This window comes from Giraffa tippelskirchi, chromosome 9 (assembly GCF_054371585.1).
Source record: "Giraffa tippelskirchi isolate mGirTip1 chromosome 9, T2T-mGirTip1v1.2.pri, whole genome shotgun sequence".
NCBI classification, from domain to species: domain Eukaryota; kingdom Metazoa; phylum Chordata; class Mammalia; order Artiodactyla; family Giraffidae; genus Giraffa; species Giraffa tippelskirchi.
Genome location: NC_137283.1, coordinates 96512971 through 96537150, shown reverse-complemented (window position 1 = coordinate 96537150; position 24180 = coordinate 96512971). Strand labels below are relative to the sequence as shown.

The 24180-nt window shown below is 35.5% G+C and overlaps 2 protein-coding genes across 17 annotated transcripts in view; one reads left to right on the top strand and one right to left on the bottom strand.

Annotated features, from left to right (window-relative positions):
• The window catches only part of HSF2 (heat shock transcription factor 2), a 37388-nt gene extending 31533 nt beyond the window's left edge, over positions 1-5855 (top strand). For 4 of the 14 annotated variants that reach the window (XM_081529411.1, XM_081529418.1, XM_081529419.1 and 1 more), the window contains exons 11-14: positions 1127-1180; positions 4331-4412; positions 4834-5007; positions 5646-5855. In XM_081529411.1, coding sequence (XP_081385537.1) covers positions 1127-1180; positions 4331-4412; positions 4834-5007; positions 5646-5728 — 393 coding nt within the window. In that variant the 3' untranslated portion in view covers positions 5729-5855. Of the gene's footprint in view, positions 1-1126; positions 1181-4330; positions 4413-4833 lie in introns of all 14 variants that reach the window. The other 10 variants (XM_081529410.1, XM_081529414.1, XM_081529415.1 and 7 more) reach the window with 5 other exon arrangements.
• A 5219-nt stretch (positions 5856-11074) lies between these two features.
• The window catches only part of SERINC1 (serine incorporator 1), a 37045-nt gene continuing 23939 nt past the window's right edge, over positions 11075-24180 (bottom strand). The window contains exons 4-10 of one of the 3 annotated variants that reach the window (XM_081529424.1): positions 18483-18562; positions 18131-18268; positions 16176-16345; positions 15974-16064; positions 14274-14418; positions 13928-14158; positions 11075-12622 (exon numbers count right to left, since the gene is read on the bottom strand). In XM_081529424.1, the coding sequence (XP_081385550.1) occupies positions 12487-12622; positions 13928-14158; positions 14274-14418; positions 15974-16064; positions 16176-16345; positions 18131-18268; positions 18483-18562 (991 nt within the window). In that variant the 3' untranslated portion in view covers positions 11075-12486. The remainder of the gene's footprint in view (positions 12623-13927; positions 14159-14273; positions 14419-15973; positions 16065-16175; positions 16346-18130; positions 18269-18482; positions 18563-24180) is intronic. The other 2 variants (XM_081529426.1, XM_081529425.1) reach the window with 2 other exon arrangements.

Sequence of the window (24180 nt, the reverse complement as noted above, 5' to 3'; positions counted from 1 at the left end):
TTAGTATATTTCATTACTCAGGCCATTCCCAAGACTCTTATTGTGGACAGAATGTCGTGTCCATTCATTGGCCTTGCCTTATTTTTTAAAACCTTACGTATACAACTTAACTATTCAAGTCAGAACTTCTGTGTCATTTGGACTAGTCATTTCATTTGTAGAACTTAACCTCACAACCATTTCTTCTCTATTGTTGCTAATGCTATGACATCCTCTCCTTTCTAGGTCCTAACCATTTTCCAGGAACTGATACATGTCACATGATTTTATCAATACTTTTTGTTTCATCCTGTGTGTCTCTGTTTTCTTTTCTCTTTCTCTTAGCTCTTTAGTACCTTTGAGCCCCACCATCCATTAATTATTATAATACTGGATTGTATCTGATCATATGTTGCTATTTGATGTTGTTCTTGTCTTTTAGATTGTAAGCTCCTGGAGAGCAGGTATAGTGTCATCTTGTATTCTTCATGATGTCAGTTATTTCTTAGATGCTCAGTAAATCCTGTGGAATGGATGACTTTGAAGCTTATGACATAAACAAAAATTATGTTTGTAACGTGGCTGGTCTCAGCAGTGCAGTAAGCAGTGGTCTTAGCATCTATGGCTTCCCTTGCTATGTGGCTTCCCTTGCTATGTGAGAGAATCCACATGGAGTTATGCCATTTGATCAGAGGATTCCACCTGAGGTGTAATTTAGGAACCATTCTCATAGAGCAGATTCTGTACGATTATCACATAATTAGCAGGTAGTCACTCAGTGAAGGATCATCGTAAGGGCAAGGAGATCAGCCCTGGTTGCCATTTAAGGGTGAAGGCATTTAGGGAGGAAAAAATAAATGAAGGAGAGGGGAGGTGAGAAAACCACCATTTGTCTCAAGTGATTACCCTACTATTATAGGGTAGAAAGTCTTAAAACATCTAATGCATGGGCTAGCTTGCTCTGCTTTTATTTGTTTTTCTTTCTGCTTTCTTGCTTTTCTCTTCCAAACTTGTTTTACTATATGGAAACTTCCTAGTGCAGGAACTACATCTCTTCACCCTACATAGCTGTATAAAATTTTGAACACACAGTTAAATTTTTTAAAATATTTTTTAAACTTATCATCTTTCTTGTTTGGTCTTTCAGCTTTTCACTAGTTCTGTGCAGATGAATCCCACAGATTACATCAATAATACAAAAGTAAGTTTTAATTCATGTTGCTCAGGACCCATAGCTGTAAGAATTTGAAAAAAAAAAAAAAGTCCTAGTAAGTAGAGAGCAGTATCACTCCCAGTTACAAAAAGCATTTTATATTCTTACCTAATACATGTAATCAAGATAATAAAATTCTAGATGAAAAATTAGCTTTTGGTTATGGGGTGAATCATTGCCCAATTCTTCTGTGCCTTGTGCTGTTAAATGTGAATGTGAAATTAGCATTCAATGTGCTGGAAGATAAACTGACTAAATTTGGCATACTTAGATATATCACTGAAAGAAATTATTAAAATATGATTTCTTCATGTTTTAATGTCTTCATTTTACATTCTTATTCCATCTATAAATAACATCTCAGCATTTTTGTTGAAAATTTAAGGGTATTCATATTGAAAATGAGTTCCTTCATTTTATTAGCATATAGTAAAAGCACAGGAATTTGTATTATTTGTAGGGAAGGCGAGTTGAATCAGTGAAGTATGGATTTGGGACTTTTTTTTAAGGGGAGTTTTTATTTTCTTAAACATAGTAACTATAGTTGGGATTGGCACATGTTAATAGATTCTTTAGAACTGGTTTTCAGTGAGTAATAAGGATAATATCAAGTTATTAGAGCAGACATTTAGAAATCAGTCTGTTACTTTGTATGGCTTATTGAGTAGGTGTATACTTCATTTATCTTGTATTTATACCAAATCATTTCACAATTCCTGTTTTTCATTGAATAAAAAGGTAAACCAGTTCCCCTGAAATTTGTACAAATTCTTTAGACTAGTAGAATCAAAATTTAATTTTTATTTTTGTTTTAATAAAAAATGAACATATATCAAGTAAGTACGAGGTATTAGAGTGAGGAGGTGGAATTTTTCTAACTATTGTCACGTGTGAGGATAGCCTCACCACATTTTCAAAGTTGTAGCTTGGGTAACTTAAAAGTTGAAGGTACTTGTGAATTTTTGAACTAGGAAGTTGATTATGTATTCGGTATTTGGATGGTTTATATCAGGGGTTGGCATACTTTTTCTCTGAAGACTAAATATTTTTGGCTTTGCAGGAAGCCAGGTATTCTCTTTCACAACTACTCTGCTCTGCAAAATCAACCATAGACAATACATAAAAGAATAAGTGTGGCTGTGCTTCTGTAAAACTTTTTAAGAAACAGGTAGAATGCTGAATTTGGCATGTGGACTATAGTTTGCCTAGGTTTATATTATACAAATCTATGGACCACGATACGATTTTGTTTTAGTAAATACAATATTACTGAATGTTAGACCTTGAGTGAACACGGATCATGCATATATTTAGTGAATGTGCTGTACTGTTTGTTTATTGTTAGACATTAAGTCATTCTCTGTTCTTGGATCATCTTCTTGTTCCCAAAAGCTTTTCAGAAATAACAGTTAAATGGCAAGTTTGCATATTCTCTGCAGTACTGTTTGTTCAGTTGCTAAGTCATGTACGACTCTTTTTACCACCCTATGGACTGTAGCCCACCAGACTATTCTGTCCATGCGATTTTCTGGGCAAGAATACTGGAGAGGGTTGCCATTTCCTTCTGCAGGGGATCTTCCTGACCCAGGGATCGAACCATGTCTCCTGCATTGGCAGGTGGATTCTTTACCACTGACCCACCTGGGAGGCCCAAATTCTATAGTATTCTACAATACTATAGAAAAACTAAAATTGAGAGTGACTTTTTATCATGTTTTAGAATCTCGATTAATTTTAAATAATTGGCACATCAGCTCTCATTCCCTTGCCTGTGACAAGTATTGTACGATACGTATTAAAGCACTCATTCCTAATGAATCAGTATGCAGTATAGCAATCTCAGTATAGCAATCTAAGTGGCCACTCGGAATAAGCAAAAATTTGCTTGGGAGATGAAACCCATTTGTTTTCCTGGTTCTCATATTAGAATAGCAACAGTGGCATCCTTGAAAAATACCTATTTAGGGCTTCCCAGGTGGTGCTAGTGGTAAGGAACCCACCTGCCAGTGCAGGTGACGTAAGAGACCTGGGTTCGATCCCTGGGTCAGGAAGATCCCCTGGAGGAGGAAATGGCAACCCACTCCAGTATTCTTGCCTGGAGAATCCCATTGACAGAGGAGCCTGGCGGGCTACAGTCCATAGGGTTGCAAAGAGTCAGACACAACTGAAGTGACTTAGTACAGGAAGTAGAAACATAAAGAAAATATTACTGCATTAATGCTTTTTTTATTGTGAATGCTAAATAAGAAATAATTTGGGGGGAAGTTTAAGTAGTTTTTATTATGTCATGATGTCATTATTATCTGTGAATTCTAGAAATCTGTACTGCTTAATTTTATGTTGATATCAGGGAAATTATAGGAATTAGTATGTTTGTTACACCATATATAATTTACAAGCATGCAGATATCTGGGACTTAACAGCTATTCAGGAAAAATTGTGAACCTCAGCATCTCAGTTTGAACATCGTTGAAAAGAGCACTGAAGAACTTAACGTTAAAGATTTAATTCCCTTACAATCAGGTGTAAGGAGAGAAGACAGTGTCAAAAGAAGTAATTTAAATGACAGAAAAGAACTCAAAGAGCCACAAAAAGGAAATGAAGAAATACCACCTCACATTTGAGGCTTCCAAATATAGGGATAAATAGTTTTAAGGATGTCATCGTGTCATCCTGGGCTACTGTAAATATGTTTACTTATGCTAAATATTCTGTTTGTGAGCGAAAAGAAATGTGTAATACATTTTAAATCAAAACTATTTAAAATTATTTAAAGAATTAGCTCTTCATTAGCAATTTGAAACTAGCCATCTTTGATTCATTACCATCTTCTACTCTTGACAGATTCTGTCTATTCTACTGTTGAAATGCCCCTCCTTTTTTGTACTTACTGGCATCCTAGTTCACGTTCTTTGTTTCATCCACTTGATGACGGCAATAGTTTTCTTAGCCAATTTGATTACATCTTCTCAAATCTCTCTCTCTCTCTAGTTCATCTCTCCTGATGCTCCCCTTTCCCATGTATTTCAGAGAACATACCAGTATTCATATACTGTACCAATTTTAAATGTTTTGCTATTTTTCAGGAATATAAAAAATATGAGACAAGGATTTTTATACTATTTTTTCTCTTTTAGTCTGAGAATAAAGGATTAGAAACCAAGAACAATGTAGTTCAGCCAGTTTCAGAAGAGGGAAGAAAATCTAAACCTAAAACAGGTAGGTATAAATGTAGTATTAGTTTTTTAAAATTAAGATTTCTATGTAGAAACTAATGTGAGCAAAGGAAGGTTTTGCCATGTCTAATTATTGAACATGGATATGTATTAGTCTTGGTTGTATTCATAACACATCAAGGTTCCAGCATATAAAGGAAATTGGTGTGGTGATAGTTCTTAAAGTTTGTTATTTTCCCCCCTATTTAACTTCAGAAGAACTGAAAGAATCATTTCTTAATTATTGAATACAAGACATTTTCTGACTTACATATTTTTAAATTTACTGACACAAAGTATCATGTTTGACTGTATATAAGGGTAATGATTGCACATATGCACATCTACTTCTGTTTTTTTCCACCTTCAGCTTGAACTCTGTATAAGCTGGTGGTAAAAGAGCATTTTTCTTATCTTCACTATAGATAAGCAGCTTATCCAGTACACTGCTTTTCCACTTCTTGCATTCCTCGATGGGAACCCTGCTTCTTCTGTTGAACAGGGGAGTACCGCATCGTCAGAAGTTATGTCCTCTGTAGATAAACCCATAGAAGTTGATGAGCTTCTGGACAGCAGCTTGGACCCAGAACCAACCCAAAGTAAGCTTGTTCGCCTGGAGCCATTGACTGAAGCTGAAGCTAGTGAAGCCACCCTGTTTTATTTATGTGAACTTGCTCCCGCACCTCTGGATAGTGACATGCCACTTTTAGATAGCTAAATCCCCAAGAAGCGGACTCTACGTGTATATATTCATCAAAATGATGAACTATTTATTTTAAAGTATCATTTGGTACTTTTTTTTGTAAATTTCTTTGTTTCATTTTATCAGGTAACTGTGGAATCAAAAGCACCTTTTGCTTTTCTCACTAACCACACACTCTTGCAAAGCTTTCAGGTGTTACTCAATTACGTAGGTACATAAAGATTTGATGTGGTAAATCACATTATTGGCATATCTATAAGTTGGATTCAAATGACCATTTTTCTCCAGTTATACTAAATTGGATTTCTTTTTTACATATATGTTCATTAACCCCAGTTAAACTTTTTGTTTGTTTACTTGTTTGATGCTGTCCTGTTTGCATTGAGTGTAAGTCACTATAACTAATGGTAGAACTCCTAAAGCTTTCTCTGTTCCAGTTGCTTTTATTGAGTATTTTTCACATGGCTTCTTTATAAAACTGGGAACATAAAGTGCCTGTATCTTGTAAAACTTCATTTGTCTCTCTTGGTTCAGAGAAGTTCATTCATGTTCAAAAGGAAGGCAACATATACTTGAGTGCTTGCTGTCTGATACAGTTTCAGCTGCATATATCATAGAAAGAAGGGGATGGGATGGTGTCAACCCATCCAGCTCACTGGACTAGTTTTAAGTAAGTTTTCTGGTTTGTTTTGTGTTTTTTTGAAGCATATTATTTAGTAAAATAAATATAATGAATGTTGCGTACTAGTGTCTGTTACGTGTCTTCTTTGGAGTGACATCCACATGTGACAGTTTTTCCTTTTCATATGAACTAGGTAGATGTAAACTGTGAACTTTGTCTGTTGTCCATTATTCTAAACATGAATCATACCAAGATCTTTGTGCCTCATCTCAGAGGATAGACTGTGTATTGCAACAAGGAGGAAAATATAATGACTCCAAATTTAATGTGTTTTAAGTTCTTTTTTTAAAAATTATACTGGCTTACTTTCTATGTTTCTAATAAAGAACTGAGAAAAGTATGCTTCCAGTTGTCCAAATTAGGTACGAACATTATCACTGGATGCAAAGTGTCTTTAATTTTCACCTTGAGAGAAGATAAGAGAAACAGTTAAATCACTTTTTCCCCTTTGAAACATTTGCTCAGAAGGATTACAGACTGAATGCAAGGGCAGAAAACCATCACCTGAAGAATTCTACCTTCAAGCAGAGAACTGGAAGCAGTGAGCTAGTATCTGAATGTTTTTTAAATAGGGCTGTTTGATGAGAAATTACAGAGATGGCTTTCCTTATTGGCTATAGACTCTTAGTATCTTGGAATTTCTCTTACTATGATATAAAAATTCAAATAAAGCCTAGCACAGAGGGGTAAGAAACCCTTCCTTAGCAGATCCTAAAATACTTGGCTCTGACAGTGGGATCTTGGTGAACAAATTCAAGAACTCAAAACAGTGTTCTGCATAAAAGTGCAGAGAGAGAGGAGAGAGAACGTCAGAGACTTTTTCTTTTTCCCTTCCTTTCATCACTGGGGGATATGATTAAGTTTCTTCTCCTTTAAGGATAACTCTAGAAGTATTTTAAAAATAGTTTTGAAAACCTTACATCTCCTAGTACTTTTTAAGGTGACATTAAAACTTTTTCATCATAAGTAGCCAGGAGGAATTTAGGATACTCTTAATACTACCATTTTTTAAAAGTTACGTGCTTTTAAATGTATATCTAAAGATATCTAAATACCATAGTGACTTGGTGTTCATCATTATCCATTCCACTTCCTCCAAAGAATTTTATACTAGCTTTATGCATGATAGTCATACATTGACGGTAACTGTTGCACTTCTCTGCAACTAAATTTGAAATTACTTCCTGTAACCTTAAAATTCCAAACATTAAAGTTTGTCTCCAGTTATAAATACACAGTTGATCAAAACAGTATGAAGGTATGTGGCAGACTGTTAACTGATTGCTGAACCATATCCTATCATGCAGTTACATTATCTCCATCTTTGTAAACAGGGTAGCTATGTAACTGAATTCTAATAAATCAGGAAAAGCAATGTTCAGAACTTACAGGTCTGGTCTGTGAAAATTTCCCCCATGCAACCCTCCTCACCTTTTACTCATCTGCTAGCTGGATGCAGAGGAGTGTGTGGCTTCTGAGGATACACACAAGAAGGAGGAAACTTGGCTTCCTGCATCACCGCTTAGAGGAGCCACCCATCAATCCTGGATATTCCTTTAGACTTCAGGTGAGGGGGGAGCAAACCTTTATTATGTTCTGCCTCTGAATTTTGGGGGATTGATCTGTTAAGAAATTTCACTGTTCACTAATATAGTTTAAATTTTGAACTGTTAACATAAAAAGTAAAATTTTATCAGAAATACATCTTTTTGTGAGGTGAACAGATCTCAGGGATTTTTTTCCCAAATTTTTTTATTATCTGGGGTAAGTTTATAGTATCAATATATTAAGAGCATCAATCTGTTTTTAACAAGTCCTAAGAAACTTAATACAAAAAGAGATGAAAATGGAATTTTGTTACAGCAATGTCACCAAGTATGAAGTCCTTCAGATTTCACTCAAGTATTTTAAAAATTTTATTAGCTGGTAATTTAATTAGATCATCCTGATTATTTCAGTGAAAGAAAAGAAATATGAATCACCTGAATTGCAAAGGATTTTTTAAACGAGTGTCATTCTCTTACCAGTGTTTAAAATTGTCTCTACTTGGGTGTTCAGCAAGTTTATCTGAAGTGCCTTGGTGTTAAGATTCAGGATGAATTAAGAGGAGTAATTACTTGATTTGTTTCAAGTGTGAAAAGAGTAAGTGTTAAAAGGGATGATGCCTTGTCCTGAGACATCTTTTCAAGCTCATCACTTTAGGAAAATGTACACATGGAAATTGAAGACCTGGAAACTGCTTCCTTTAAAAATAACCTAAACTTGCACTTACTGCAAAGTCTCTTGTGTATTACGTGGAAAACAGCACAGTCTGATTTAGCGGTACATACCCCTCATCTTCATACCACCTCCAAGTTTCTTTTGCCTCAGTTGGGATATAGGTAAGCCCATAGGAGAGCTAGTGACTTAAGAGATAAATGTTCTTTTAGAGTGTGTGACTGTGTGCTTCCAGCTCCCCTGATAGCTCAGTTGGTAAAGAATTCCGCTGCAATGCTGGGGTTTGATCCCTGGGTTGGGAAGATCCCCTGGAGAAGGGAACGGCTACCCACTCCAGTATTCTGGCCTGGAGAATTCCATGGACTGTATAGTCCATGGGGGTCACAAAGAGTCAAACACGACTGATTTTCACTGTGTGCTTCATAGGGTTGGTATACTCAGTTTAGAAGCTGAAGTGTGAGAACAGAAGGCCCACAGGCTGGGAAGATGACCATATGACACTCAACGATAAACATACATAAAATGCTACATTTGAGAATTAGCACCTACATGAAATAACAAGCATAGGTAAAAATACTTTGAGACTCAATTGCAGATTAGGTCATAAAGTAAATTTCAAGAAACTGGTTTCGACAAACTACAATACACATAAGCTAGACCTTGACAGTTTCGAGGAGTACTGGCTTGATACTTTTGTAGTATCCCTCAATTTGCGGTCACTTTTTATTCCCATAATTAGATAGGATTATGAGGTTTGGGGAAGATCATGTTAATGCCATTTTCAGTATATGAAAGGTGCATGCTATCAACCTGACTTTTCATTGTTGATACTAACTACAACTTAGTAGACTGAGCCCCAAACTTCTGGAGTATCTACCACACAGTCTCAAAACCAACCCAAGCAGCCCAATTTTGGATTTGTCGGCCTCTGTAATTGGTGAGCCAATTCCACATAAATGTGTATTACACACATATTTCCATATGTACAAGCTAGATTTAGAAAAGTCAGGAACCGGAGATGAACATCAAGGCTGTATATTGCCACCCTGCTTATATGCAGAGTACATCATGAGAAACGCTGGGCTGGATGAAACACAAACTGGAATCAAAGATTGCTAGGAGAAATATCAATAACATCAGATATGCAGATACCACCCCCCTTATGGCAGAAAAAGAGAAGGCACTAAAGAGCCTCTTGATAAAGGTAAAAGAGAATTCAGCTGGCTTAAAACTCAACATTCAAAAAACTAAGATCATGGCATCTGGCCCCATCACTCACTTCATGGCAAACAGATGGGGAAACAATGGAAACAGTGCCAGTTTATTTTCTTGGGCTCCAAAATAACTGCTGATAGCGACTTGCAGCCATGAAATTAAGATGCTCCTTGGAAGAAAAGCAATGACAAACCTAGACAGTGTATTAAAAAGCAGAGACATCACTTTGCTGATACGTGTCCACGTGTCAAAAAACTACGGTTTTTGCAGTAGTCATGTATGGATGTGAAAGTTGGACCATAAAGAAGGCTGAGAGCTGAAGAATTAATGCTTTTGAACTGTGGTGCTGGAGAAGACTCTCTAAGAGTCCCTTGGACTGCAAGATCGAACCAGTCAATCCTAAAGGAAATCAACCCTGAATATTCATTGGAAAAGACCCTGATGCTGGGGAAGACTGCGGGTAGGAGAAGGGGATGACAGAGGACAAGATGGTTGGATGGCATCACTGGTTCACCAGACATGAGTTTGAACAAGTTCCGGGAGATGGGGAAGGACAGAGAAGCCTGGCATGCTATATATAGTCCATGGTATTGCAGAGTTAGACATGACTGAGCAACTGAACAATTACTACTGTCACAGGACAGAACTAAAAAGGGTGTTAACACTAGCCAAACAGTGACAAGATGTCTATTTAAGTCTTTTTTTTAATATTAAGCTGTATGAGCAGTATTACTTGGAAATTAATCTCTCATCGGTAGCATCATTTGCAAGCATCTTCTCCCATTTTGTAGTTTGTCTTTTGCTTATGGTCTCCTTTGCTGTGCAAAACCTTTAATTAGGTCACAACTGTTTACTTTTGTTATTTCCATTATTCTAGGAGACCGGTCTTTTCCCCAGAACCACTTATTGAAGAGACTGTCTTTTCTCCATTGTGTATTCTTGCCTCCTTTGTAGTAGATTGTCCACCAGAAGCATTTGGGTTTATTTTTGGTTATATCTAACCTGTTCCATTGATGTGTTTTTGTGTCAGTAACTGTACTGCTTTGATTACTGTAGCTTTGTAGTAGTCTGAAATCAGGGAGCATGATTCCTCCAGCTTGATTTTTCTTTCTCAAGACTGGGCTATTTGGGGTCTGTTGTGTTTCCATACAAATTAAAAATATTTTTGTTCCAGTTCTGTAAAAAATGCCATTGATAATTTCACAGGGGTTGCGCTGAATCTGTAGACTGCCATGGGTAGTATAATAATTTTAACAATGTTGATTTCATCTGTCTTTAAGAACATGGTATATCTTTCCATCTATTTGTGTCTTAATTTCCTTTATCAGTGTCTTAAGGTTTCAGACTACAGGTCTTTTGCCTCCTTAGGTGGTAGGTTTATTCCTAGGTGTCTTATTCTTTCTGATATGAAGGCAAGTGGGACTATTTGATTTCTCTTTCTGATATTTTGCTGCTATGGGATAGAGTATTTTAGTATTTTTTTTAATAAAGTATCAGAAAAAAGCAGCATCAATTGGCATCTCAGGAAAAAAGGCCTGGAGGACACAGAAGTCTAGAATATCTATCAAATGAATTAAAATTATTCTCCAAACTTAACTGGTCTAGTTATTTAGGAGAATAACACTTAAATTACCTTTGAGATCCACTTCAGGGGTTATTTACAGAGAACCAAAAGGGTAAATACCACCTTAAAAACAATTCAGTTTTTTCAAGACACAAAATGGTCACTAAACCCTCCAATGTCCGTTTTTTTTTTTTAATATACACAGGAAGAAAGTAGTTCCGAGTATTACACCACCTAAATTTGCTAAAATTATATTCTTTAGACTTTAAAAGAGTATACCACACATTTTCTCTGAATTCATTTATTTAAAGATAAAACAGCCATTTGAGATCATGGAATACAATACCAACACAATAAAAGGTGAGAATGTTATATTTCACTTACATTAATAAATATCTTAAAAGAAGCAAATGTAGATTTTAAGACACTAATGACACAACTAAGAGTCTCTATCTAAGTTAACTGTGATACTGCTTGATTTTCAAGGTGAAAGATTTTTAATAACCTATATATTTCAATTAGATGGCGGCAAACAGAAAAGCATCTTTTGAGCTGAATAGTATACTGTTAAGCGGGAGTTTATTTTACAGCAGTCCATCATTCTCCTGGCCTCAGTTTTGTGTGTAGAAGGCATACTAGATACCAGCAATTCACATCACATAAATGATCTACCACTCACAATGGTGCAAAATCTATTATGCATGTATTTGAATAGAAATTATTTTTGAATGCCAGAAAGAATGCCATTTGTGTTTGACAGATGTGGGATTTCCCAGTTTTGCCACTGATTAGCTATCTGAGCTTGTTTCTTCACTGTTAAAACTTTTGACAGAACAGGAAGAAACTGCAATAGGCTTTAGTAGCCTTCAGTTTATCAGCTCTGATTTTCAAAACAAACTTTCAAAGTGATTTTCAACCTCCTTCTAACCTATGATTATCCTTTTCAAAATCTTTGTCCAAATCCTTCAGAGTTCTAACTTCTCCACTGAACACATTTTAACACATCTGCATGTGTTTATAATGACCAAAACAAAGTTCACTATGTTAGTATGGAAGACTACCCCTACTCTGGGAACATTACAACCTACCTGGGTATTCAATTTAGTACCCACCACCAGCAAATCTCTGAAAATTCTGTGTCTGTCTCCACCATAACCTACACTGTCGTCAATCAAATACTCCATACCTGTATATTGTCCTTACCTTCATATCAAGGGAAAACTCTGAAAAGTTTTTAGAAAACTGGAATTCGTGACTTGTTTATACAATTTTAGGACAGCCATGTTCTTGGCAGTATCCTGTAGGACAAGGCATCAAATATTTCAAAAGGCAGCCATACATTTTTCGTATTTTTCTAAAACAGCTTATGTTCTAACACAATTTAAAAATCAAACTGTCAAGCAGTTTTATTTTTACTCTTTTTCACAGGTACAGAGCAGAGAATAAACCTAACAATGTCCACTTCTCCTAACTTACCACCACCAACATACTCATACAACTCTTGATTCATTGTAAAACGCATATTGATGCGCTTGCAAGACTATAATGAATAAAATGGCAAGCGGTAAATCTAATTCATGCCAGAAGACTGGAGAAGTTACATGGGAAGCACACACATACACAACTTCACAAAAGTTGGGAATACTGCTGATTTCAAATAAATGATGAAAGTGAGACTTTCATGCCTCAAGTCCCATTCAGTCAAAATCACGATTTGTAAGAACAAGTGGTGCCACCAGTGTCCAAACATACAGCACAATGCCAATCCAACTAGAAGAGATTTTCACCCAGACAGCTGTCCACTGACTTTTCATCTCACGAGAAGGCTCATACCTAATATTTAAGGAAAACAACAAGCAGAGAGAAGCTGGATTATTGGGCATCAAGCCACCAGGATTCCTTATTTAGAAGTATTCTTTGTATATAATCTGTGATAACAGATACATAGTTACTGGACTATCTCTGTTGCCTTGTTTTCCATACCACTTTGACAGCTAATGTGAAGGTTAAAAAAAAAATCCCCTTTAAAGGAGTAGAAGACATAGGACTCTGAAGTAGTTCATTTACATAATACTCAGATAATCTTTATGTATCTCTGGCTCACTAATTCATGAGATAGCAGAGAAATGGAGTGTGACCTCTGGATAAATGAAACATTATTTAACAAAGACTTGATCAATTCTAAACTGTACAAAGGATATAATTTGTTCAAAGTATATACAGGAGCTCCCTCAACCTTCTCAGATATAAGAAACTGGGAAGGAAATACACCCCAAATTTAGCTGATTTTTATGTTGATGAAACATACCAAATATTTACCATTATTACCTGATAGCCAAAGCTGTGAATTATTGAGAATTATTTGGAATAGTTCTTGTACCTTAATATGCTACAGTGTAGGTATTTTTAAGTATATATATATATATATATTTTTTTTTTTCCAATAATAAATGCCAGTAGAGGCTGCTCTCCAACAAATGAATAATCTTTTTTTTTTAACATCTTTTGCTGGTATTCAAAGTTTTCTTATAAATTGTTAAGGATATTATGCATTAAAGAGTATTAAAAATAGAACTACCCTAACTATAAAGTTCAACTTGAATCTTAAATCTTTCAGCAATTCTTTGAACTGAATCAGAATTTTTAAAGACAAAATATAAACCACTACCTTCCTCTTAACAAAAAAAGATTTATCAGTTTTGAAGTGATATAAAAGCAAAAATTAGTTTTAAAGAATTCTAAGAGGATATCTATGTTAATGTATTCCCACTTCAATTTTGAAATCCTCAAAGCTTTTAATGACAAACTTTGAACAAAAACAGTTAAAAATAAGGTATCTTTTTCTACACTATGTTGGGAACTAGTTAGTCAGTGTTACAAATCACTGTGTTTGATCGGCTGTCAACATGTACTTCCCTAAGCAATGTGGTAGTTTCATGAAACTTTATTTCAATCTCTTTTAAGATCTGAACTATTTCAATGATTGTTATTACTAAGCAAGGAAATAAAGTCTGCATTTCTCATACTGATCTCACTATTCATTTAGTTGTAAATTTTGAAATCTATTGGAGGATAAAAAGTACTCACAAAAAAGCCACCCAAATTTCCACATGCAAAGTTTTCATAAAATATAAGTACCTGTACCAGTTGGTAAGGGTCATCATGATATAAAGTGAAGCCAGGAAAAGCATGAAGTGAAAGAAGGAGTAACTGTAAGTGACACCATCCTTTTCATTATCTATGGCTCGGTGAACATCATCACCATCCTCAAGTGAACCATCATTTCTGGCTCCACCATCTTCTATTAGTGTTGATTCATCACTTGTTAAAGTCAGTTTATTAACCTGACTATTGTTTGAAGTACGGATGCTACATGAAAGACAGTTTAGAAAGAGAAAGAAAAAAAGGAATTTAAACACAACATTCATATATGAATAATAGCTGGACTTCTCTTCAAAAAAATAAAATCCATAATTTTTCCTACCTTGAATAAAATACACACAGTAAAAAGAGGATCAGTCCAATAATTCCTTGAGTGTGCCACCACTGTACAGACTGCCCTTCCTTTGGGATAGTGCTTGTTGTATTATATCCAATTATGTTCAGTAGACTTGGGTTACATTCTGTTTCTATAATTAAATTAAGGTCCAATTAAAATGTTAGAAAAGTACAAAACTTTTTTCAGAGCACAATTGTACTTCTTTTTCACTCTTTAAACACTTGCAAAAACAAAAAATTATTAGAAAAAGGCACAAACAAAATAAGACAACTTGTATTTATTAATAATGAGACCTTTTACATTATATAATGCTAATTTTATTGAATTGGTTGGAAAGCAATTTCATTTTCAACCTCATGCAGGAGTTGAGACATTTAAGCTTTTTACTGATCAGGAAATTGGTGAAATTTAGTAAAATAAATTTTTTACTTTAAAGTAAAGCTCAAGCAAAGTTAAGAATAAAATTCAGATATCCTAAACTAAGATGCACTGCCTTTTCTGTTAATATAGTATGAAATGACAATAGTGATTTTATGAAGTTTATCAACTTGTCAAACTACATTGTTATATAAGCAAGATAGTTTACACATAAAATCAGTTACTAGAATTTTAGCAAACAGTTTGTGGACATGAGTACATAAATCATAGTGACCTAATGCTTATTCAGCCTCTTGACTCTTGTAAGAAAGAATTAAAATGGGGTTGGTATTCACTTAAGTGTCCCAAATAGGTTTTTTACCTCCCACAATGCCAGATACGTCAATTGCCACCTTATCACTGAAAAATGATTTTTACCTTGAAGCCACTTGTATAAGGATAATCCCTAAACCAAATTACTATTAATTTTTTTCTAGACACTTACCTGGACAAAAATAAGGAATCTTTCTCTAGTATACTAAAAAAACTCTTTTTCTCCAACTAGTGATAAAGCATCTATGAAATTTATAAATGGAATGAAATATAAGAGTCAGAAAACTTTTTTCTGTCAAAAATTCTGTAATTTTTTTTATTCTGAGGAAAAGAGACCATTTTCTCCCTTTTCAAAAATAGTACAGTTGACCCTTGAACAGGCAGATCAGCAGTACCAACCCACAACACAATTGAAAATCTGCATGTAACTTTGTGGCTGGCCTCTATATTTCAACTTTTCATATTAGCAATTTTGCATGCATGGATTCAACCAAATGCAGACTGTACTGCAGTACATCTATTTTCCAATTTGTTTCACCCCAAATTACATTTATGGGCTTATGCTTCCACAAAATGCAATAAAACTGGCCTATAAAAAGATTACAAAGACCAATTATATTCACCTGTCAGGTAATCACAGACAAAAAGAACTTAAAAAAAATCTATACTAATTAAAATAGAATCAACAAACATTTTAATAGTTTTTAATTTTACATATACTATCACAGGCACCATACAAATCAGGTATATTTCTTATCATTTTCCTATAATTTCTTATAGTTTTGTTAGTGAAGGAAGAAACTAAGTGAAAAAATATAGCAGTACATCAAAGATGAAAATGGTATTATATGAGAATGGAATAATATATGAGAATGGAAATATTTCCATTCTCTTCATTTCCTCTATGAGCTTAATTTTACAAAACGACCATCTTGAAAAAGAGAAAAGCTTGCGGGATTCATTAAAAGAAACAAATCCAAGCAAACAAAACCTACCCGGTTCATTGGTCATAGCAGACCATGTCAAATACATTGTGTAGACGGTAATTACTGAAGACTGTAACAAACCAGATCTTGGTTGTGATTCCTACATAAAAAATAATTAAGCAAAACGGAAAAATATTGTGATCATTCAAGATTTAGGAAACCGTAGAAAAACAGAAGCTTCATAAAAACGAATGAACTAATCCAAGCTTACTTGGATTTTTGGCAGTATAGACATTATAGAAGCACCAAGGCAGAGGAGCATGTTGACACTGATGAATGCTTTATTTTCTGCACAACTGGCTGGATGAGTATAGTAAACAAAAAACAGGACGATAGCAACTAAAGACAGCAGATAATTCAGGGCTGTAGCTGATAACAAAGCTGTGAAGAAAAATATATTTTGACAATTAGATTTAATCACTAATATTAGGAATGCAGCATACGGCTTGCTTTAAAAACAATCTTATTTTATTCAAAAATATTATTTTAAGCAACATTTTATCAGCATTACACAAGCTATAAAAGCAGGTAAAGATTTAATTCTGGCCTGTACCACATTAAGACTTTTGTAGCCTTTACACATGCGTGCGTGCTCAGTCATGTCTGACTCTCTGTAACCCCATGGACTACAGCCCATCAGGCTCCTCTGTCCACGGAATTTTCCAGGCAAGAACACTGGAATGGGTTGCCATTTCCTACTCCAGCCTTTACACATAGCTCATTATTATAATGCATTTTAAGGGTAATAAAATAATATGATCTTCATTTAAAGTAGTATTTACATACAGAGTGTCCAAAACACATTCAGATACATTAGCCATTATTTTCAAAATACAGAAAATTAACTAGGAGGAGAATATTACTTAAGGTTTTTAAGTTACATCATTCAGTTGTAAACAAGGGCATTAAGAAAATTATTTCGTTAGACTAAGCCCACAAAACAATGCTTTGCCTTATCAACTAAAATCTTAAAAAAAAAAACAAAAACTATTCAAGTTGTCATTATTTAATAAGACAACCTAAGTTTCTTCTATCACACACACACTTTTAGTTTTCATGTTAATGTATGCTTAATATGTATGTATTTACGTAGATGTGACTCACTAACAAATGCTCTATCAGACAAATATTTACTGAATACCTACAAAGGCCCTGGGGATACAGCAGGCAACAAAGCAGAAACTCTTGCATTAGATTTAACGTTAAAAAATGAAACATTCTGTATAAGTAAATTTTCTAAATGATTAAAGCTTATTTTTTTGAATATCAAATTCCTTATTTTAACCACTGAGATCAAATATCACAAACTAGTTGTAAGAAAGAAAATATGAATATAGCAGATATACTGATTTAGTTTTCACTGATTTAAAATAAATATATGTTTTTTAGCTGAAGCTCAGACTATTTCACATAAAAATCCAGATTTACGGTTTCTTTTGAAAAACTTCAGAAAAATGAAGCAACGCTGGGTTCACATTTCCACAAGGCAATTACTGGATGGAACTAAGCAGTATAATGGCCTTCACTCTCTCTAATTCACCACAGTCCCTTTTATTTCCAGAAGGACTGAAAATGCACTTAAACTGTTTCTCCTCCCTCATTTGCGTCACCTATTGTAAGCACCCGAATTTTGATTCCTGTTTTAGAGTACAACCATAGGACTCAAGCTCATCATTATACACACACATTAAATACACTACTCTAATAACTCCCTAAGGTGTCACACATAAAGGCATTCTTTGCACTTATATAAAATGCTTCAGAGTGGTTTCTTTTTCCTGCTTGCTGATGTTTCAGAATTGTACCACTGTTTGTTTTGTTTATCTATTTCTAGTAGTCCTCATCCCTTTAATATTTTAGTTTTTACCCTTTTACTTAGAAGCTTCCCAGGGAATTAGGCTACAAAATATACATGTATTCAGCAATATGCTTTGGAAATTCTATTTTAGCCATTCCCAGTCTTTTGGATGATTGCCTCATTCTTGGGTATGTTCCTAGTTGACATGCAACATATAATGTGACAGGATGCCACTCACAAACTTAAACTAAAAAACCTCCTCACAGTAAATTGTACCATAAAAATCATGATTTCTCCACAGTCTACTACCTGCTTTCACTTTCAAAGTTCAACTATCTTGAAAATGTTCTGTAAGACAAAAAACTTACCTGCATACCAACATCTCGAGTTCCCCTCTTCCATTTTTTCAACCCATGATTCATTCCACGAATGGGCAAAATCAATGAGTAAGACTAGCTGTATGAGAATGAAGCAAAAGGCACCTGCCATGCCTACATAAAACCACACTGAAAGGAAAAAAAAAAAAAATCACAAATGAGTGACTGTTTCCCTTTTTATTGTTTCCACAATCAATACACCGAAAGAAAAATAAAATTTTACATAGATGTCTTGACTGAGGAAGGAAAACACAAAACAAATAGTTAACAGTTCCAGGCAACAATTATTTTCAATTTCCTTATAAGATATCAATATCACACAAAGAAAAAAAAGATTTCTTACCAGTTGTAAAAGTTCCTTCTGGAATGAAGAAGGCCCCAATAATAATTGCAATTGCTGCAGCAAATTTAAAGAACCAGAATCTAAAACAAATTATTTTTTATTAGTAAATATTCATTCAACAAGTGGTTTCATATATGAAATCTTTTGAGAGCTGCTCTTAAATAATAGCTACACTTTATTGTGACTACTCTATTCCTTCTGAGGATACCCTAAAAATGAGAAGACCATCACATGTCAATCATTTTGTTGTGTTGTTGTTTGGTCACTCAGTGTCCAGCTCTTTTTACAACCCCATGGATTGCAGCCTACCAGACGCCTCTGTTCATGGGATTTTCCAGGCAAGAATATGCAATGGGTTGCCATTTCCTTCCCCAGGGGATCTTCCTGATCCAGGGATCAAACCCACATCTCCTACACTGGCAGGCAGATTCTTCACCACTGAGCCACCAGGGAGACATGGCTGTTTTAATTCATTCTAATAAATGAGAATATTAGACTCATTTCACAGGTTTACTTAAATGAGTGAGATAATATATGGAGGTGTAAATAAGGTACACTGTACAAAGGAATAGTTTTTGAAAACACAAAAGTCTGGAAAACAGATTTCTAGTAGCAAGCCAGATGAATTGAGAGAACCAGAGAAGACATAGTACCTCAAGAATTCTAACACAGAAGGAGCAGGAAGTTCAAAGCAGGTGTCCAGAATCCAAAATAACCCCAGAAGTAACAGATTAATAACTCCATATGAAGACAACTACCAAAGATTTAAGGTGTCTGCTACTTCATATGTGAAAGCAGCAATGCAAAACTATTAAGGAATATGAAGAATCAAGAAAACAGTTCACCACCTGAAGATAACGATAATCCTGCAATCACTGATCATAAAGGCATAAAAATCTTGCAGTCTAGCAGATAAAGAATTCAAGATAGCTGTTCTGAGGAAACTCAATGAGCCACAAGAAAATACAAAAATAATTAAATGAAAACAAGCAAAAAAACACTAAATTTAACCAAGAGATAGAAATCATAGAAAAGAACCAAATATATTCCGAAGCTTAAGAATTCAAGAAAAGAAATGAAAAAAAATGCAATAGAGATCTTTAGAAGTGAAAGTCGCTCAGTTGTGTCTGACCCTCTGCGACCTCATGGACTGTACAGTCCATGGAATTCTCTGGGCCAGAATACTAGAGTGGGTAGCCTTTCCCTGCTCCAGGGGATCTTCCCAACCCAGGGATCGAACCCAGGTCTCCCACATTGCAGGCAGATTCTTTACCAGCTGAGCCACAAGGGAAGCCCAGAGATCTCCAGAAGGGTAGATCAAATGGAAGACAGAAAAAGTGGACAGGCATTTTGATATAACCCAATCAGGGGTGAACTGAGAAAAAAATGAAAAAGAGGGAAAAAAGCCTCAATAATATATGGAATTTAAATATTAGAATGATCAGGGTTTCAGAAGAAGAGAAGGGAACAGAAAGTTAAAGAAATAATATCTGAGAACTTCCTAAACCTGGACATGAACATCAAAGTTCACAAAGCTAATAAGATCTCAGTATCATCTCAATGCAAAAAGACTTTTGGGATAAAACTGTCAAAAGTCAAAGAATACAAGAGAATCCTAAAAGCAGCCAGAGGGGTCCAAAAAAAGAGATTCTGATCTACAAAGTAACTTCCATTGGGCTCTCAGTGGATTTCTTAGAAAATCTATAACTTTGAGTGACATACTCAAAGTGTTGAAAGGAAAAAACCCTCAGCCAAGATTACTCTGTCCAGCAAAGTTATCCTTCAGATATGAAGGAGAAATGAGGCTTTTCCCTAAATCCAAAGAAATCACCACCACTAAACCCGTCTTGTAAAAAAATGGTAAAAGGAATTCTTCAGACTGAAATGAAAAGACACTAATTAAGGACATGAAAGCCTACGAAAGCATACAACACACTGGTAAAAGTAAATACACAGATTCATAAAAGCCTAATTCTTTAACAGGATGGTGTGTTAAGTCAACTATAGTAAAAAGATTTTAAAAAGTATTAAAAAAAACAATGAGTACTATAAAAGAGGTAAATTGTGATATCAAAAAAATAAAAGAGGTGGAATAAATATGTGGGGCTATTTTATGCATTTAAAGTTGCTATCAGCTTAAAATTAACTTTTATCTATAACACGTTTTACGTAAGCCTCATGGTAACCACAAAGCAAAAAGCTAGAGTAGATAAGACAGAGAAGCAGAATATACCACTAGTTAACAAAGAAAATCACCAATTTACATAGGTGTTAACAGAGAAAAAAGAAACATGAAAATACAACCAACCAGACAACAATGACTAACATGGGACTAACAAGTCCTTACAAATCAGTAATTATGCTAATGGAGTGAATTTGCTAACCAAAGGGCAGTGGCTGGATGAATTTAAAAAACTGAAAAAGACAAATGGAATCATATTTGTGGATGTGAAGAATAGTTAAAATGTCCATACTACTCAAAGCCACCTTTCAATTCAAAGTACTCCCTATAAAAATTTCCATGTCATTTACAAAAACTCAGGAAAAAACAATCCTAAAGTCTGTATGTAACTACAAAAGACTGTGGCTCAGATCATGAACTGCTTATTGCCAAATTCAGACTTAAATTGAAGAAAGTAGGGAAAACCACTAGACCATTCAGGTATGACCTAGATCAAATCCCTTATGAGTATACCGTGGAAGTGACAAATAGATTTAATGGTCTAAACCTGATAGACAGAGTGCCTGATGAACTATGGACAGAGGTTGGTGACATTGTACAGGAGACAGGGATCAAGAAAATCCCCATAGAAAAGAAATGCAAAAAAGAAAAATGGCTGTCTGAGGAGGCCTTACAGATAGCTTGGAAGAGAAGCGAAAAGCAAAGGAGAAAAGGAAAGATATTTCCATCTGAATGCAGAGTTCCAAAGAATAGCAAGGAGAGATAAGAAAGCCTTCCTCGGCGATCAGTGCAAAGAAATAGAGGAAAACAACAGATTGGGAAAGACTAGAGATCTCTTCAAGAAAATTAGAGATACCAAAGGAACATTTCATGCAAAGATGGGCTCGATAAAGGACAGAAATGGTATGGACCTAACAGAAGCAGAAGATATTAAGAAGAGGTGGCAAGAATACACAGAAGAACTGTACAAACAAGATCTTCACGACCCAGATAATCACGACAGTGCGATCACTCACCTAGAGCCAGACATCCTGGAATGTGAAGTCGAGTGGGCCTTAGAAAGCATCACTACGAACAAAGCTAGTGGAGGTGATGGAATTCCAGTTGAGCTATTTCAAATCCTCAAAGGTGATGCTGTGAAAGTGCTACACTCGATATGCCAGCAAATCTGGAAAACTCAGCAGTGGCCACAGGACTGGAAGAGGTCAGTCTTCGTTCCAATCCCAAAGAAAGGCAATGCCAAAGAATGCTCAAACTACCGCACAATTGCACTCATCTCACATGCTAGTAAAGTAATGCTCAAAATTCTCCAAGCCAGGCTTCAGCAATACATGAACCGTGAACTTCCAGATGTTCAAGCTGGTTTTAGAAAAGGGAGAGGAACCAGAGATCAAATTGCCAATATCCGCTGGATCATCGAAAAAGCAAGAGAGTTCCAGAAAAACATCTATTTCTGCTTTATTGACTATGCCAAAGCCTTTGACTGTGTGGATCACAATAAACTGTGGAAAATTCTGAAAGAGATGGGAATACCAGACCATCTGACCTGTCTCTTGAGAAACCTGTATGCAGGTCAGGAAGCAACAGTTAGAACTGGACATGGAACAACAGACTGGTTCCAAATAGGAAAAGGAGTATGTCAAGGCTGTATATTGTCACCCTGCTTATTTAACTTATATGCAGAGTACATCATGAGAAACGCTGGGCTGGAAGAAACACAAGCTGGAATCAAGATTGCCAGGAGAAATATCAATAACCTCAGATATGTGGATGACACCACCCTTATGGCAGAAAGTGAAGAAGAACTAAAGAGCCTCTTGATGAAGGTGAAAGAGGAGAGTGAAAAAGTTGGCTTAAAGCTCAACGTTCAGAAAACTAAGATCATGGCATCTGGTCCCATCACTTCATGGGAAATAGATGGGGAAACAGTGTCAGACTTTATTTTTTGGGGCTCCAAAATCACTGCTGATAGTGATTGCAGCCACGAAATTAAAAGACGCTTACTCCTTGGAAGGAAGGTTATGGCCAACCTAGATAGCATATTTAAAAGCAGAGACATTACTTTGCCAACAAAAGTCCGTCTAGTCAAGGCTATGGTTTTTCCAGTGGTCATGTATGGATGTGAGAGTTGGACGGTGAAGAAAGCTGAGCGCCGCAGAATTGATGCTTTTGAACTGTGGTGTTGGAGAAGACTCTTGAGAGTCCCTTGGACTGCAAGGAGATCCAATCAATCCATCCTAAAAGAGATCAATCCTGGGTGTTCACTGGAAGGTCTGATGGTGAAGCTGAAACTCCAATACTTTGGGCACCTGATGCGAAGGGTTGACTCATTGGAAAAGACCCTAATGCTGGGTAGGATTGGGGGCAGGAGGAGAAGGGGATGACAGAGGATGAGATGGTTGGATGGCATCACTGACTCGATGGACATGGGTTTGGGTAGACACCGGGAGTTGGTGATGGACAGAGAGGCCTGGCGTGCTGCGATTCATGGGGTCGCAAAGAGTCGGACACGACTGAGCGACTGAACTGAACTGAACAAAAGACCCCAAATAGCCAAATCAGTCATGAGACAGAAGAACAAAACTGGAATATCACACTTACTCATTTCAAACTATACTACAAAGCTATACTAATTAAAACAGTAATACCATAAAAATGACACACAGATCAATGGAACAGAGGAGTAATAAACCCTTGCATTTTGGATCAACTAATATTTGACAAGGGAGTCAAGAATATTCAGTAGGAAAGGATGAAAAATGAAAGGAGACTCCTTTCTTACACCATTCACAGAATCGACTCAAACTGAATGAAGACTTAAACACACTTAACACATTATTGACTGGAGATGTATTAACATGTCTTTTGTTACCTGAATGCTATTGACTGGAGACAAATCATATGCTTTTAGAGAGCCATACAATTAACATCACAGTGTTTAGTTGTTAGAGCTTAGAACAGGTAAGGGCTCATTACAGAACTTATGATTGTTGTTTTCATTCACGTTTCCCTGTTAGGCTTCTGCTCCAATTTTGTGTATGTTATAAATACAGGCTTATGATCATAAAATTTTCAAAAATGATGCATCACTAAATTTTGAGCAAAGAATTTTTTGGTGACTTTTATGCAGATACTTTCTCTGACCAAGCAACATAAATACTAGTATCTCAGAAGATGACATTTCTTCAGAATATAGTTCTGATTCAGACGATATGAATATTAGACCAACAAAAAGACAAAATAAACCTTAGTGATTGATTCTGACATGGAAAGTGAAAATGAAATGCATGGTGCTTTTTTACAGGTGTGTCAGGTATAACTATTGAATGTAATAATCTGCAAAGTGTTAATTAAATAACAAAATTAATTTCAGGTCAACAAAATAAAAATTGCCAGGCACAGGCCTATGTTTCCAACAAAAATCCTGTAGTCAGTGAGTTAAGACCTGATATCATAAAAGTTACTAGGAAGATATTGATACTGGGAAGAAGAAAATAAGGAAGAAACTCCCTGACA